At 50.9% G+C, this 15,947-nt stretch overlaps 6 protein-coding genes across 6 annotated transcripts; 1 reads left to right on the top strand and 5 right to left on the bottom strand.

Annotated features, from left to right (window-relative positions):
* Nucleotides 1–3,497: 3,497 nt before the first annotated feature.
* Nucleotides 3,498–4,079, bottom strand: BKA67DRAFT_2354 (uncharacterized protein). Its single transcript, XM_046095656.1, has one exon. The coding sequence runs from the start codon at nt 3,982–3,984 to the stop codon at nt 3,595–3,597; it is 390 nt and encodes a 129-aa protein (XP_045963085.1). The 5' UTR covers nt 3,985–4,079; the 3' UTR covers nt 3,498–3,594.
* BKA67DRAFT_2337 (uncharacterized protein) lies at nt 3,767–5,424 on the bottom strand. The gene is made up of 3 exons (XM_046095646.1): nt 5,130–5,424; nt 4,660–5,059; nt 3,767–4,574 (listed from the first exon to the last, which is right to left on the bottom strand). The coding sequence occupies exons 1-3, from the start codon at nt 5,175–5,177 to the stop codon at nt 4,132–4,134; spliced, it is 891 nt and encodes a 296-aa protein (XP_045963084.1). The 5' UTR covers nt 5,178–5,424; the 3' UTR covers nt 3,767–4,131.
* Nucleotides 5,425–6,150: 726 nt separating this feature from the next.
* On the bottom strand, nt 6,151–7,157 carry BKA67DRAFT_2226 (ubiquitin-60S ribosomal protein L40 fusion protein). The gene is made up of 5 exons (XM_046095572.1): nt 7,048–7,157; nt 6,972–6,978; nt 6,664–6,844; nt 6,400–6,510; nt 6,151–6,335 (listed from the first exon to the last, which is right to left on the bottom strand). Coding segments are annotated over exons 1-5 (387 nt in total). The 5' UTR covers nt 7,049–7,157; the 3' UTR covers nt 6,151–6,248.
* Nucleotides 7,158–7,769: 612 nt separating this feature from the next.
* BKA67DRAFT_529141 (uncharacterized protein) lies at nt 7,770–9,536 on the bottom strand (the record flags this gene model as incomplete). Its single annotated transcript, XM_046099016.1, has 2 exons — nt 7,770–8,212; nt 8,279–9,536. The coding sequence occupies 2 exons, from the start codon at nt 9,534–9,536 to the stop codon at nt 7,770–7,772; spliced, it is 1,701 nt and encodes a 566-aa protein (XP_045963082.1).
* A 387-nt stretch (nt 9,537–9,923) lies between these two features.
* On the bottom strand, nt 9,924–11,430 carry BKA67DRAFT_543022 (eukaryotic translation initiation factor 5A). Its single transcript, XM_046101169.1, has 4 exons — nt 11,232–11,430; nt 10,638–10,910; nt 10,444–10,576; nt 9,924–10,381 (listed from the first exon to the last, which is right to left on the bottom strand). The coding sequence occupies exons 1-4, from the start codon at nt 11,250–11,252 to the stop codon at nt 10,308–10,310; spliced, it is 501 nt and encodes a 166-aa protein (XP_045963081.1). The 5' UTR covers nt 11,253–11,430; the 3' UTR covers nt 9,924–10,307.
* Nucleotides 11,431–12,627: 1,197 nt separating this feature from the next.
* Nucleotides 12,628–14,910, top strand: BKA67DRAFT_2314 (Sac2 family-domain-containing protein). Its single transcript, XM_046095631.1, has 2 exons — nt 12,628–13,183; nt 13,255–14,910. Exons 1-2 carry the CDS (start codon nt 12,718–12,720, stop codon nt 14,796–14,798), a joined length of 2,010 nt encoding a protein of 669 aa, XP_045963080.1. The 5' UTR covers nt 12,628–12,717; the 3' UTR covers nt 14,799–14,910.
* Nucleotides 14,911–15,947: the final 1,037 nt, after the last annotated feature.

Genomic DNA, 15,947 nt, shown 5'->3' with positions numbered 1-15,947 from the left:
TTTATAGACCATTAGTGTACGGCTATTACAATTGTTGACCCATGAGCAACTGTCCATCTTCTTAAGTATATCTAGGTCGCGACAACAGCAGAAGATGGCTAGTGAAGTTAACTGTGATGTCTTGAATTATGCGAAACGATTTCGTTGCACATTCTAAGACACAGTATGGGGTAATTACAGAGGATCCAACACGATGAGTCTCATCAGCTTGATCTCACCGAAACGGCAATTTGTCGCAGGAATGTCCGTGGAGTTCTGTGACTCGTTTGAATAATATTCAGAAGCCGGTAACAATACGGGTGACCCAGGTAGTGGGCATATGGAAGAGTGCGTTTCAATCAGGTGGAGGAAGCGACTAAGGCATATATGACTTCCGATACATCACTCGATGGAGTATGAACATGATCTCGTCAAATTTGAGGTCCTGCCGATTGCAGTTTTCCATGACGAGTTCGCATTTTGGCTAGACATATCTGGGCAATGACCAATCCTAAGCGGCTTCCTAGAGGTTGCAACAAAGGAAGACGTAATCCAACCATCCTGCACGGTTCCCTGGTTCATCTGCGTATTAACCACCCCCATTGCTACGATTTCGTAGAAGTTTCATTCGACCGTATGTATATGGTACTTTCTAGTTGGTTCTGCACTTGTGGAAGACAGTCTCTCTTGGCTCAAGTGCCCCGATGCCATAGCCATTGACTCAGCCATCAAAGGTGTCCGTTAGCAGTATTGCGGATAACCGCTTCACCTTAGACGGTGACCATAATTCCAGTGGTGGGGCTTTGTTTCGTACACTTCCATATTACTCAATTGTAGCGGCATTGACAAATCACACAAACATACTTAAGGTCCGTGGGCCAATCTGACGAAGTCAACCGAGCGGGCCTCATACGGTCCCTCCGTTGATTTCCTGCGTCGCTGCTGATTCCTTAGCGAGGTCCTTTTTGGCCACCCAACGCTTCCACTCGCGTAAATGATACTTCACACCAGAAGGGCTCCGTCGGATTCATCTCCAGACAACATAACGATAGCCTACGACGTACGTCAAAACTCCGCAACTGGCCGATGTGATGACCCAATGCCAACTTGTGAGCTTACCATCAAATTCCTACATATTTGATTAGATGATTGTCATCAGGATGTAGAACTACACTCACCATATCATTCATACCGAAAACGCTCGCTACGAGCATGAGAGGTATGAAGAAGAATGCAAGCTGGGTCAATTTCCCCACGTTCTCTGCTTCTTGTGTGGTCCGTTGGCTCTTTATGATGCCCAAAATGGATAGCAAGGTCTTCTGGAGCGTATTTTCTCGAGAAGTTGTCGACTGCAGTGATTCTCGGACGTGCTTAATCTTTCAATTCAATACCGACGGAGCCAATTCCTGGAGTTTCGCCTCGAGATGTGAGAGTAAGACCGCATAGTGGAGACATGTTGTGCCTATCTGGGCCAGATCCTGCTTCATGATAGCCACACCTTCTACCGAGATGTAGTCTCGGCCAGAGAGATCAGCCTCCAGGCTCTCAAGGGTGTCGGTCAGAACTACAAGAACGTTTGCGAGGTCCCCGCAGGCGGAATAAAAAAAAACCGCAAGCAAGAGTTTCTGGAACATTGTACTTTCCTCGGTGGACGTCGAGTTCAATCTTGGCGAGTTCGCTAGAATATGAGAACGAGAGCCGAAAGGATTCATTTCTCTTTGCTTTATGGAAGCTCCAGCCTAGTTTTGTGTGAACGTCTCTGAATTTGCGATGAGTTTAGGTGTGTATTGATGGTCAGTGAGGAGATCGTCGATCAGGAGGATGACTATTACCACAAAATGAGACGCGGCTTTTACCCCTGGTGAAGGCCAATGGGCACTTACTAGTTTCAGAACCATTTATTTCGGTCCAAAACAATGTTACACTTACGCTAGCTGCTACCTCGTCAAATAATGGCTGAGTCCCATCCCGCTCAACTGCTCTGCTTGTCATTAGCTCTTGGAGGATATATTCCCCAAATCATGGGGTCGACGGGGACCAAGCGTCCAGAGTCGTGAGATCCCGCCCTTGATCTGTCATGATTTGAACAGAAATATACACGGTCTTCCGTTAAGCTATTCATGCATACCTGCGTCAGGCTAGATATTGTCTCCAGATCCAATATCCGCAGCCACTTACCTAAGAGTAGGCTGTCTCTCAAAGCGACTGCTCCGCAGATACCAATATTTCTTTTTCGTATGAGCAACCAAGACTTCCAGAGGCATTGATTAAGGACTTTCTAACAGCCCGGCAAACTCTCTCGCCAAATGGTTTTGCCATTTGACCTTGCGATCTCTCCGAAAATGGTTCTCACAAAGTACGCTGACCTCCTTGATCAGCAAGATGGAAACTGCCGGGCGGGCAACGATGAGCAGCTTCATCGCACCCCAAAACCTCAGGGCAGTCCCGATACTCTTTCCACGACGCTGATGTCTGCTCTCCATCAGGATGAACACAGATTTTCGTTATAGCATTTGCCATCACTGTAGCTGGTGAGATTGTTGCAGGCAGCGATGATGTCACTAAGTTGTGCAGGAAAAGGAATGATGTTGGAAGGAGTTGAGCAAAGAGGGGTTCACTGGGTGAAGCTGCATGGGTTCGAATTTGAGGAACTACAGCGTCATCAAAGCGGATTTCCTTTCCTGCTCTCCTTGCTCGGCACAGGGTTAAGGCTTTTGTCAAACCCCCCAAAAATAATTTAAAACTTTACTACGGCTCGTATGATTTTTTATCATACTAAAGTTTCCTTTCTTGTGTCATCTCCTCTCATCGGATAATTGCTATCCATAAGCCAACTCCATAGCTCTATCGAGTGAAGTATCACGTGTGCGGGTATATCGAGGTACTGCTCAGAAACAAACTATTCTAGCGGCCAGGCAGCTAGTCATTACTTCGGCTTTGGAATTACGGAGAAGATGGTTCGGATGGCAGTGGGTATGAAGTGGGAGTAGGGACTCAAGAGTATATAGTACAGTCCACCAGCGTTATGGCCCTATTGCCTCTAGACACGACAACGTCACCTTCAATCGTATTTCAAAGAAATTTGGAATTGAAATGTTGGACTGTGCAGTATGGTTGGAATTTCCTACATGTATGACATGTGTAATACCATTTCTTCTACAAGTCAACTCCGCAAACACGGATATCGTGGAATGCGGCCTAAGATGCAACTCCAGACTTTGATCGGGATATACCCGGCCTGTGTAGCTAGCACTTGCTCTTCTGTAGGTTAAAACTGCAATGCGGTAGCTTCTCGGACATTCTTGGGCATATCTCTGATTGGTTTCCTGGTGGGCGCTGCCTTGCGATAGGCGCAAGATTTGAATCTCGCCTGCTACATACAAACAACGTCCCTTGGGCCAATACTGGAAGTGTGTCCCCATGTCGAAACCCACCAGATGTGTCCCTGTCGTGTGTGGAAGCGTCACACGAACCGGCAATGGTATGGACCAGTGTGACGCTGCAGATATGATCTGTTACAAAAAGATAGACCAATAATATCTCTCGTATGTGAACTTCTATCCGCTCGATCGTCACTCCTGCAACCTGCCAGCCACTTGGCAGAATCCCCAAATTTCACTGCAATTTTAGCCCCCACGAAGCGCACAATGCCCAGACAACAAACTCCAAGGCACTGCACCACCGCGTATAGTGCAAGAGTACATACAAGGCTGAATAACAAACAATGATCTTGGGTACCAGACCCATGTCCAGCCCCAATAAAGATCTATGTCCAAGTATTGCCAGACTTGTATATTCAAGCAACGAAACGGAATAGATGTGACATAGGCCAGTAGCAAGCTTCCCTTGTTTCACATTGTCTGTTGATACATCGGCATTTTCGACTGGTGCACTTTTGAGCCATGGAAGAGTAAAAAGAAAAAAGTAAAAAAGAATATAATAAAAAAAGATATCAGCAGTGAGACCTTTATGCAATTTCTGGCTGGACCAAGAGTTGTGAATCATGATGTCTTTGGTATCGTAACGGAACCATCTAGTGTACAACTCAAAATACTTGCATCATTTCCATATAGACGCGCTGGGCATGCCGCCGAGTCTTCCTACACGCTGTCTTATCACTGGCACCTTTTCCGTACCATCACCCGCCCACCTCTATGCGCGGAGCAAGAAACGCAGCATAGCCTCGGCACCACCTTCATCCGGCTTGGTCTCGGCGGGCGGGTCGGACTGGATCGGGGCCGGGCTGCCGGCCTTGAAGAACAAGACCTTGATGGCGATGGCGAGGGCGGCGTGCAGGACGACGACGAGGACCAGGAGGACCTTGCTGGTCTGGCGATCGGTGGCGCTCAGGACGGGCCAGAGGTTCCTCAGGAGGAAGGCGACGGACAGGCCGAGGCCGAGACCGACGAAAACGTAGTTGAGGATCTGGATCGGGGACCAGCTGATGAGGGCGACGGGGATCCAGATGAGGTTGGCGTAGCCGTAGAGGGCCCAGCACTCGAGTAGGTTGGCGGACTCGGAGCCGAAGTAGCGCAGGGCGCCGAAGAGCAGGATCGGGATCACGAGCGTGTAGCCGTAGATCAGACCGGCGGCACCTGTTTTGTTGTAGTCACGTTAGCCTTGTCCGAGAACCAGCCAGTAAAGAAGGAGCCCCTCTTGGTGTGATGAGAAGAGACTTACCGCTCAATAGCTTGAAGTCGTACAGGAAGGGCGCGTCGCCGATCTTTGTCAGGTATTGGCTGATGGTGCCGCCCAAGAACAGGATAAAGACGACCGTCGTCGCGATCCAGAATGGGCCATAGAGATCGGGGTTCCCCTCAAGCACATCGAGGAAGTTAGCGCGCGGGTACAGCGCGGCCCAGCATCTCGACAGCACGGACGACGTGTCGACGTCGAAGAACTGGGCGTAAAAGGACAGAGACCAGAGAAAACGTTTCGAGGAGCTCGAGCCGGAACCTGCTGTTGCGGGAGGTGGAAGACCGGGGCTGGGGCCGCCTTTGCGTGTGTTGTTTGAGGGCGCCGTGAAGGTCGAGTTGTGGAACTCGAGGTCTTCCTGGAGATCGGTATGGCCGAGGTCGCCCTGAGCAGGTTATTGTCAGTCCTTTGGGGTGTCCATAAGAATGCCACATCAGAGTCGCGGGAAGCTTGACTTGACTTGAAGCTTCGCGCGCAGCCCGAGGATTGGGAGCATAATGCATACCTCGTCATCCACGTCTACTACTGCGTCGTAGCCCGCTCCTGACATGATGTTGATGCCGGAGATGGTTGGGAGTTGCACCTTCGCAAATGAGCAACGTTGCTGTCTTGGTGATGGCTTCGTGTCTGCCTGGTCCGGGAGATATGACAGACAGGTTAGCAGTGCTCATGCTCATGCTAATGCTGATGCCAATGCCAATACCCGTGCTAGAGGCTATGTAAGCTAGGGAAGCTTTGAGGACACGAAGCAGACCGAGCTTTACCCGATTCGGTTTCATGTAGATCGCGATTGGCTCCATCGCGCATCCGCAGTATACATTCAGCAGCTACACATGCAGACATAACAATTGCATGGCATCGCTACTCTGCCATTTGTGTCCAAGGAGCATCTGCAGTAAACTCGGGAATCCTGTGCAGCGAAGAACACGGATGTGCAGATAGGGATTTCTAGCTATGGCCTTTGTCATTGTGGTTCGGGCAAACACAGGAGGCACAAAGTTGAGAATGCAGTTCGATATGCTGCATTACGCAACTCTGGCCAAATACACCATTGAACACTGCAATAGTTAGACGATTGGCAACCGTCAGATGCTCATGTTGCGCCGAGTTGATCATCTCGACTCGAACTCGCGGCACTTCTCCACGCGAGACTAATGGCATTCAGGAACAGTGACCTGCTCCCGGAAACAGTGGGGATAATATTTGACCAGGCACGGGCGCTGGCACCTATCACCTATCACGGCAGGGACCTGGCGATGCATACTCGCAAGCCATCAACTACGCTTTACGCGACCTGCAAAGCGCTGGCTGCAGCAAGCACTACACTTGGCTCTTGTTCCAAGATGCCACACCGAGCAACACGAGAACATCACATCTGATCTTATCATAGCTTCATTGTCTCCTATCTAGAGGATGCTATTCCGGGAAGGAGAACCGCATGCCCAAGTCGGGTCGTGGATACAATGCCGATTCTCATGCCATAGCCATGCCGAGGATCCCTCCGCCCCGTCCGATCTGTCTCGTAATGATAATGCCGAAAACCAGGTACGCCGGAAAATGAGGAAACGAATCGTTTACTTGAGCTTCTTCTTGGGTCGGAGCTGGTTGGTGTGACCGCACTTCTTCTTGCGGCAGTTGGTGGCACGCGGGGGAAGACGGGCCTGTTTGTCTCGTGTCAACTTGTGTCACTGTCGCCACGACGCCCTGTTGGGCCTGAACACTTACGTAGCACTTGCGGCAGATCATCTTCTCGCAGTTGAACTTGGAGGCGAGGGCCTTGAGCGAGGGCTCAATGATACCACCACGGAGACGGAGGACCAAGTGAAGAGTCGACTCCTACGAGACGGGTAATGTTAGCCATCATGGATAACACCATTGGAGGGTTGTGGCGATTCTTCCCCGTCGCGGTCGCATAAGGCCTTCGCAATCGTCCGTCGGTCGAAGCTTCAGATGCGACTCGACAGGGATCGCCACACGGGTTCCACGCACCTTCTGGATGTTGTAGTCGCTCAAGGTTCGGCCGTCCTCCAGCTGCTTACCAGCGAAGATCAATCGCTGCTGGTCCGGGGGGATACCCTCCTTGTCCTGGATCTTGGACTTGACGTTGTCGATGGTGTCGGAGGACTCCACCTCAAGGGTGATAGTCTTGCCCGTCAGGGTCTTCACGAAGCTGCAGGTCGGGTCACGTCAGTAAAATGTGCTTCGCTTTCTTGCATCGTTCGGTCGAGGTCGGGCAGACGTCGCTGATTTCCAATGGGTGCGTCCTCGGGGGGCCGCTGGGAACGTAGAAAACTCACATCTGCACTACACACACATGTCTGTTAGCATTACACCATCATTGAAGCCATCGGGGGGGCACTGCGCGCTACTTACTTTTGCCGGTCCTCGATGAATTTGCTGTTGGTGATGGGAAAGTTCGGGGATGATGTCGCCTCCAAACAAAATGGTTCTCGGTGGGGTGAAATTCGAATTGAGAAATTCAGGTTGCCCTAGGTGGATCAGGTGACCCGAGAGCTGTGGCGCTAAGTCGGGGGAGCAATTTAGTGGGGGCATTGACATTTCGGACATGACGACGGAGTAATGGTGGTGTGGTGACAAGACGTGCCACAATCAGCAATTCTGTCTCCCAGCGATTCACGCCTGACAGCTAATGTATCTGATTGACACGATGTATTTCGACCGTCGCCATGAATTTGTCACTTTTGCGATGCCCGCGGTATATGTTTCGGTTCCGTAAGGAGTGCCAGCTCTGGGTTGTGTCACAAAAGTGCCACGGCGCCATATCCAATTTAATGCCCGTATGCCATCCGCTAGACAACCTCACGTTATGCAATCCCCTTCTCGAGTTATGAAGCAAATGACCTGCTTTGGCCACACGCCGCTGGCTGTGTAAATCGGGATATCTAGACAAGCACGCACAAACTGCAGTGCAATGGAGGCTTAAGACCTCGCATATGACCATATGACCGTACTCATTTTGACCGTGTTGGTCCTCCCTCACAACTGGATCTGGTGCCATGTGCTTCAAAAAAACATTTCAACTAAATTGGGGGGTATCTTGATAATTCTAAAATTTGTGTCACTTCACATGACTTTCACATGACTGCTTTCCCCTTGCCCTTCGCGTCTTCAGCCACTTCACCGGTCCTCCGCTTCTGCTTCTCCCGCTGCGCCGACCAGATCTCCAGCCGTCTTTCGACCTGTAGCCCGGCAACGATCAACGATTTCAGCGGTATGGCCGCCAGATCCGCTGCCTCTCGATAGAGGGCTTTGGCAGTTGCCGGGAGATCTTCTTCCGTTCGCCACGTAGGGCAGAAGTCCCGGTCCGGCCGTTTCCTCGTGTTGCCCTTGACGGGTTGCGGATCCGGCTGCGGTTCCAGGACTCTCATCGTTTCGTTCAGTCTTTGGTATTGGCGTTTGAGGGTGTTTGTAGTAGCAGTCGTCACGTCGGCAGTAGTGGAAGCGTTTGCTTCGTGTCTAGATGTTTTGGCGTTGTGGTTCTCGCCGCTTTCGAACGCGCGTTGGATGGCTGCAGGTGCTATGTCGAGTTAGTAAATGATAGGCTAGGAGACCAAACAAACTATGGCACAATAACAACACTTACCACCAGCCTCGACGTCGGTACTTCCAACCCACATTTTATCAAACCAGTCCATGAAGTCATCCATCTTGTTCTTTTCCATTATCAATGCATCATTTGAAGTGATTCGATGTTCTGTACCCTTCTCCAGTGTTTCCGTGGCTGGCTTGTTGCTCGCCTTTGCCCTCATCTTCTGCCATTCTGCCCAATCGATCTGCTTGACATGTGGATCATCCTCGCTGGCCGGCGGCCGATCATTGCCGTCCATCGGATACAATAGTTTCGTAGCAACGACGACCAGCGTAATCAGTAGAACTTCCGGGTTGTCCATCGCTCGAATCCGCTTGCTGTCTCCGTTGGGAAAATCGAATGTTGCCTCCAAGACCCCAATCAGGCACTTGACCATCAGAAACACGTCAATCGGCAAAGTCAAGCTCAGTATGTAATGCAGCAGGACCGGCGTGTGGTTTAGAGCTGGAAATCGAAGCCCCTCGTACTGCAGGCTCAGTGCGACCACCAACTCCTGCGCCGTGGACAGCAGCTTTCCAGGCTTGATGTGGTCTCTGACCTGTAGAGCGCGGTGATACATGGCCGGCAGGCGATTCTGCACATTGACGGGAAGACTGTGGATGGCCGCGAGGTAATCGAGATCGCCCCTCTGAGCCCAGCCGTGGAAGTCAGCCGTTGTAACCGGGTACCTCAGGATGACGCACGCCAGGTAGCAGAGCGCCAGAGCATGCGTATGGCTCGGCAGCTTGCTGCCTCTCTTCTCCAACCAGCCGTTACGCCTCCTGCCGCTATCCGCATCGCTATCCTCGAGTTCGCTGGCGCTGGCCACCACGTCGCCCTCTGTCCCGGAACCCGCCGCTTCCGCCGCCTCCTCCTCGTCCATCACGCCCGGCGTGGCGTAGAGGGCAGCCCAGAGTTCTCTGACCACCCTTTCGTACTCCATCCTCCTCAGATCGTCGTCCAACTTCAACCCCACGTCGCGCACCCACTCCGTCTGTCGTCTGAGCACATACTGCAGAGCCTGGAGGTAGAGCCTCCTGCCCTCTTTGCCCTCGAGCTTGAGACCCTCGCGTTTCCTCTTCTCCTTCTTGACCCTAGTGACGCGACCCGTGCTGTTGTACTCGTCCTCTCCTGCTTCGTGCGGCGCATAGCCCTCGAGCTGGTGGCCGTTCTTGCAGAAGCGGTTACCGTCCACCTCGTACCATTTGCGCGTGGGACACTCGTCGCAGCGCTCCGACGGGCGCATCTTATGGAGTGTAAACGCTTCCGCCATTTTTCTTTTCTTTTTGGTGCGCCAAGGACTTTTTGCACAATGAAGAGCCTGCGATGGGTTTCAATCAGCTGGTAAGCTACAGTTCTCCCAGGGCTGTCTGCGATGTTGGAGTGGGTAGGTTACAACCATGGCTTGAGCCAGTTTCACAAAGTAAGTAGAATCCAGTCCGGTCTGCAACTGCGAAGTTATTGCCGGTCACATGATTTTGACACATGATATTGATTTGAATATCAAGAATTTAGATGTCGGAATCAGATGCATGAAATTTGGCGTCTGAACACTTAATTATGGGATTGATCTAACGATTCAACCAAGTCCATTCTACCGGCAAGGTTTTCCGGAATTTACTCAAAAACACTACAGATAGTCACAGATGCAGGATAACAATTTTTTTGGTAGGTAAACTTGTGGATTCTATAGGACAAGTGTACCATCTTGAACGTGCCCCTTTTTCTTCATCCTCTGATGTGCTCATCGCTTACGACAGGGAATATGGTGGGCAAGACCAGGGTGTCAATGAAAACAGAGGAATCGTGGGCATCATCACGTCATATACCCAGCTGAAACATCATGGTTGTCGAGATAGAGTTCCTTCTACGCGACGACCTCAAAAGGATATTAATCCCAAATGCCAACAACTCAATCATCGCCTGAGAGGAAATGCATCGTACGATTGACATCCGCATTGACCAGAGGTTTTGTTTCCTCCACCGAAATGAGCCAAATGGGAGAGGTCATCGTCGTAGATCATACGTCGTCGTGGCAAGCACCTTAGTTGTTGCCCTTGGGAGCCTCCTTGGCCTCGATGGCAGCGGACTGCTCCATGGCGCTGAGGATGACAACGTCTGAAGACGGGAATTAGTACCGGGGGAATGGTTGGTGTGTGTATGCGTGACGGTCAACTTACTGGTGTCCTTCTCCTCCTCCTGAAACAGACGGGTGATCTTCTGACCAACCTCACCGTCGGGGAGCTTGATATCGTCCTTGGTGTCACCGTTCTCCTCCATGAGGGAAAGGAAACCGTCGTCAGAGATGTCAAGCTGGAACTGGGTCAGCAAGGGGCCCGCAGGAAATCTCCAGGCAGAACTTCGAAATACTTACGAGCTGGTACTCGCGACGAGTGACGTGGGGAACCATCATGTTGTGGGTGGAGGGAGAAAGATCCTCAAGCTTCTTGCCGGTGAAGATGTCGATGGCGATCAAGTGGACCTTGGCGTGACCGTGCTTGCCAGTCTTGGAGGTGGACATATCGACGATCTTGCAGGGACGGTTCTTGATGACGACGAAACCGTTCTTGCGCAGGGCGGAACACTGCATGGGGTAGGTGGTAGATGCACCGGCATCGGTGGAGTTGAACTCCAAGTCATGCTGGGCCTGTAAGAGGATCACGAATTAGTATACCGTTTCTCTCGTGATCCAACCCCCGACGAAAAATGATAATGCGACAGGGGCGAGCAAGGTCAGCGACCAGATCATGACAACCCAAGAGGCCGACCGCTCTTTTCCCTCGGTTTCTTTTTCGTTCTTCTTCTTTTTGTTTGGTTGACGGGCTGACCAAATGCTCAATTCTGGTCCAGACAGCAGGCTTGTGTCGCGGGGTTCACTGGCGATTTGGCGGATGTAAAATGCGGGGTGGGGTGAATTTCCTTGCTCTGACGGGAGAACAGCCGGGTATTGGGGGACATGAAGACTTACGTCGTTGTTTGTTTCGGCCATCTTGACTAGCTGAAGCGAGAGCTTGAGGTGAAGTTGATATGGAAGATGGTAGAGAAAGGAAAGATGCAATGGATTGCGACAATGTCCAACTCCCAAAGAAGAGAAAGTTTGTGAATGTGGGTTGGGTGGGAGGAGGTGTAGAAAAGCAGGCGGCTTGTGCTTTCAAATGGTGGGCGGGGACTGTCGAATTAAAAAAAAAAAAATATCCATCAGAAACCAAAAACCCAAACCCAGAGCCAGAGCCAGAGAGCCAGAGCCAAAGCGGAAGCGAAGAGGCGAGGGTGGACCAATCGATTTGCCTAGATTTGCACATAGAAGTGGAGCATCTGTGTTGAATGTCTGACGAGAAGCTGAGAGAGAAAGAGACGGATGCCATCCAGGCATCGTGTATCGTGTATCGTCTCTGCCATACAGTGAACGACCCCGAACGGAACTGAAAAAACCTGTTGCACGTAGACTAGCACATTGTGATATTTTTGTACCTTGTCAGTCTCAATTGAGTCTCACGAAAGCACGCCCCAGGCCCTACTCATGGACCGACTGTAATGTTACCGTTACCTGCTGTGTGCTGCTGTAATGACTCCTCTACGTTTCACTGACGCGCCTAGCCAGCTTTTAACGTACCTTGGTACTGCATTCGAAGGTTTGAAGCTTCCACTTACTTGCATCCCATCCCGACCATGGCCAGGAAGCTACCTTCGACGCAGACACACGCGACCAACCTCACTAACTTGACTCTGCAATTTGGTTGTTGCGTTAATAATCGCAGTCGACCTGTCATCTCATCAACATTTGCGCTGTAATAGCCTCGCAGATGCCCCTCAAATCTCAACGGTGGCAGCCTTTCCACTGCACGGCATGACGTACAATGAGTCTTCCTCGTGGTGGCGCTCGAGCATGCACTTTGAACACTCAAATTTGGCAAATATGTGTCTGCAAGAGTCTTAGGTACGATAGTTACATACTGTACCACCATACGCGAATGTACCTGAGGCCCGCGCCCGCGCCCTAGCCTGCCCGCCTGCCCGCCCGCCCCCCTCAGCTTCTGTCCCGTCGCTGTCCTTAGTGGATACGCACCCTGGCATCCTTTGTTTAGCAGCCCCCGAGGGCCATTTTGGCCAATGACCTGGATATCCTCCACATGAGCTGTCCCCCTGTAGGTCAAGTACACTATGTAGCTGGCTGGCATCAGTTGCAATTGGGAGCCTGATCTACAGTACTCCGTATGTATGTACATACAATACAGGAACAGCTTTGATGGACCCAACTTGCGGCTCCGAGACATGAATTGATGACCTCTTCAACTGATCCCGTTAACCTTATGCAATCGCGCCTCCTCTGAGACTTGACACTCCTGCGCCGCAAATCCGATACATTCTCCCTCTTTCCTCTTCTACCCTATCCTGTGCACAGTTAAACCTAGAGTCATGTTGAGAGAAAGTTGGTGACGAACCTCAATTCGACCATGTGGCTCGACCGCCTAGCTGGACAACAGTCCGCATCGCCAGCAGCGTCACAGCCAGGAAGTCGTGCATACTCGCCTGCGCCAGGAAGGAGGACTCCAAGTGGCATCGGTCCTTATATCACCTCACAACAGCGTCCCGGCCAGACGCCCCGGTCATCCTCGCTGCTGTCACTGGCCTCCAATGACAGCTCCACGTCTTCGTTGTTGGCCGCGTCGCGAAGAGCGAATGGCTCGACACTCAAGCAATCAACAACAACATACGCAGGACCGGATCCTGTCCATGTCTTGAACAAGCTGCTCGGCGAACCAGGAGATAATGGGAACGATCACAACATCCACGAGATCACATCGAAAGACCTGGAAACGGAATTCGATTTTGGAGGATTGTCCTTGACAGAGCTGGCCCTCTCCGAACTCCCAGTACAAACGAGCGCCCATGTGCATAGATCTCAGTCGGTCGAAGAATGTAGGTAATTGCCGACATGTTCTGTCTACACTTGTTCTCTCGGAACATCTCAGCTGACGCCCAAGTTGCAGATGAGCAAGATAAAACGAAATTCGAGGATCTTCATAGATCAATACGAGCTTGCGACCAGGTCCTAAGCTCGGTCGAATTGAACCTCACGAGCTTTCGAAACGATCTGGCATCCGTCTCAGCCGATATCGAGACCCTCCAAGCGCGGTCCACAGCTCTCAATGTGAGGTTGGAGAACCGCAAGGCCGTGGAAAAGGGACTCGGCCCAATCGTGGAAGAGATGAGTGTATCACCCGCTGTGGTATCCAAGATCGTGGACGGCCACATCGATGATGCTTGGATTAAAGCCCTTGCCGAAGTCGACAAGCGAGCAGCAGCCCATAAGAAGGCTGCAGCGGCAACACCATCCGGCAAAGGACTACAAGACCTGGGCCCCCTACTGGAGAAACTTGTTCAGAAAGCCCTGGAGAGAATACGGGATTTCCTGGTTGCTCAGATCAAGGCGCTGCGATCCCCGCAAATTAATGCCCAGATCATACAACAGCAGAACTTTCTGCGCTTCAAGGACGTATATACCTTCCTGCACAAGCATCACCCGAAGCTTGCGGAAGAGATATCCCAGGCATACCAGAATACCATGCGCTGGTATTACCACAACCAGTTCTCACGATACGAAGCTGCGCTCAAGAAGATCAAGTTACATACAATAGACAAGGTCGACGTGCTTGGAAACGAGGACACTTCTCGAAAGGCTGGTGTGCTTTCGTCCTCCAAGATATCGGGGCCACCACACGATGCCTTTAATATAGGTCGGCGCATCGACCTTCTCAAGACGAAGGACCAAAAGGCCCTCTCTTCCTACCTGGCCGAAGAGGACAGTAGCTACCACTACCTAGAAATGCCTTTTCGCAACTTCAATCTCGCCCTGATCGATAACGCCACAGCTGAATACACCTTTCTTGCCTCTTTCTTTTCCCCCGCTCTATCCTACAGCACTATTTCTCGTCACTTCGCCTATATTTTCGAGCCGACTTTCGCACAAGGCCACACCCTATGCAAGAACCTTATCTCTGAGACGTATGATACCCTGGGTCTTCTGCTCTCTGTCCGGCTAAATCAACACTTTCAATTCACGCTCCAACGACGCAAAGTTCCAGCTGCCGACGGTTATACTAATGGCACTGCTATGCTCCTGTGGCCCCGCCTTCAGTCGGTCATGAATGCGCACTGCGAGTCCGTCCGTGCCCTCACCGTTGCTCTACCGACTCGCCCAGCATCCAAATCCGAATTGGTCAAACTCTCCGCAGCGCCTCACGTCACGACCCAGCGCTTCGGTCAGCTCATGCACGGAATTCTGTCGCTAAGCACTGAAGCTGGTGATGATGAGCCTGTTGTAGCCAGTTTGCGCCGATTGAGGAGCGAGCTGGAGGCGTTTCTGACCAAGTATAGTGGGCAATGGGGTTCCGATAAGCGGAAAAGGGAACGCTTTTTGTACAACAACTACAGTCTCGTATTGACCATTATCAGCGACACAACAGGCAAATTCGCCGATGAGGAGCAGGAGCATTTTGAAGGGCTGAAGACAGCATTTCAGGAGGCTGCTTAGATTTCTCATGGAAAACCCTATAAGATATCGAAACCCATTTAAGCCATCTGTAAGCATAAACGATTGACGACTCGCTTGACAAGTTTTCAATGTTCTAAAATAATGCCGCGACGGAGACCAGATATCTCAAACTACACCGCATAGGCTCTAGCAAACGCCGTCCGTTATACTCTTCATCGTATTTACTGTGTGATCAAATTACTAGTGAGAGAATATCCAGCTCATGCATGCCATGGCAATGACACCAGCCAGAATTCTGAGGAGGGGCTCCCATACGGAGTCGGGGTTGGACGAATGCTGTTGTTGGCGGGCGGACGAATCATCAAACGATCGTTGGATTCAAAGTACCTGCTCGTTGGCCAAGTTCGTTAGAGGGCTGGCGCAGTTTTGGTCTTAGAGAGAGCTGGCTAGTATCTCGTTTTCTTTTCCTATTTTTGCTCATGGAACAAAATTACAATCTCGAAACCTCACTTGACGATGATAGGAGATACCGCATCCAGAGGCTATACTAAATCAAAACTTCGGTCTTCGGCTAGTGTTCGGAAGTCGTCCTCAAGCAACATGATCACTCTAATGGTTGACTTACACGATTTTGACAGCCTGGATTTCAAACACAGGTAAATATGCGGGATCAATTATAAAGCTCCTCGTCCACATACCAGCGAACGAACCCGATTCTTTTGCAATTCTCTCCATCTTCGATAAGTAATAGGCCATACCTCTCAAGTGTGGCACTGTAGCATGGCTTTGCTGATAGACGTCTGACATAAGAGGGAATTCCCGCAGAACATCGGCTTGGTCATCTTGGATGATGCAGAAAGCATCCGCCCACATATAGGTAAATCGCGGCTCTCTATAAACACAGATGGATGACATCGAGTAGTAGTGGCCGAGGTGCTTGAGCCGTTAGTATTGTTACAACTATTGGCAATTAAACTAATAGCAAACACATTAGATACAACAGTAGGCGGACTAGACCAACGAAGTGACCGTCAGATGTTAAAACGAGTAGTGAGTAAACGAATAGGTTGTAATCATTTCAAACCTGACGATCACAAACGTAGCCGACCGCTATGCATGCCGTACGATCGAACCTCGGACTGCATCTAATTTAACAGTACGGAGTATGTAAAAGATCGGGCCAAACAC

Source organism: Truncatella angustata (genome assembly GCF_020726525.1).
Source record: "Truncatella angustata strain MPI-SDFR-AT-0073 chromosome Unknown BKA67scaffold_1, whole genome shotgun sequence".
NCBI lineage: Eukaryota > Fungi > Ascomycota > Sordariomycetes > Amphisphaeriales > Sporocadaceae > Truncatella > Truncatella angustata.
This window is presented reverse-complemented; position numbering and strand designations above follow the sequence as displayed.

Coding starts and splice junctions, on each gene's coding strand:
- BKA67DRAFT_2314 (XM_046095631.1), top strand. CDS start 12,718: ATGTGGCTCGACCGCCTAGCTGGACAACAGTCCGCATCGCCAGCAGCG. Junction 13,184..13,254: donor ATCTCAGTCGGTCGAAGAAT/GTAGGTAATTGC, acceptor CCCAAGTTGCAG/ATGAGCAAGATAAAACGAAA.
- BKA67DRAFT_2354 (XM_046095656.1), bottom strand. CDS start 3,984: ATGATTCACAACTCTTGGTCCAGCCAGAAATTGCATAAAGGTCTCACT.
- BKA67DRAFT_2226 (XM_046095572.1), bottom strand. Junction 6,511..6,663: donor GCGACTACAACATCCAGAAG/GTGCGTGGAACC, acceptor CCCGTCTCGTAG/GAGTCGACTCTTCACTTGGT. Junction 6,336..6,399: donor TGATCTGCCGCAAGTGCTAC/GTAAGTGTTCAG, acceptor CGAGACAAACAG/GCCCGTCTTCCCCCGCGTGC.
- BKA67DRAFT_543022 (XM_046101169.1), bottom strand. CDS start 11,252: ATGGCCGAAACAAACAACGAC. Junction 10,577..10,637: donor CTCGTCGCGAGTACCAGCTC/GTAAGTATTTCG, acceptor ACCCAGTTCCAG/CTTGACATCTCTGACGACGG. Junction 10,382..10,443: donor GGAGGAGGAGAAGGACACCA/GTAAGTTGACCG, acceptor TCCCGTCTTCAG/ACGTTGTCATCCTCAGCGCC.
- BKA67DRAFT_2337 (XM_046095646.1), bottom strand. CDS start 5,177: ATGCATTATGCTCCCAATCCTCGGGCTGCGCGCGAAGCTTCAAGTCAA. Junction 5,060..5,129: donor CGCGCGAAGCTTCAAGTCAA/GTCAAGCTTCCC, acceptor TAACCTGCTCAG/GGCGACCTCGGCCATACCGA. Junction 4,575..4,659: donor CGACTTCAAGCTATTGAGCG/GTAAGTCTCTTC, acceptor ACAACAAAACAG/GTGCCGCCGGTCTGATCTAC.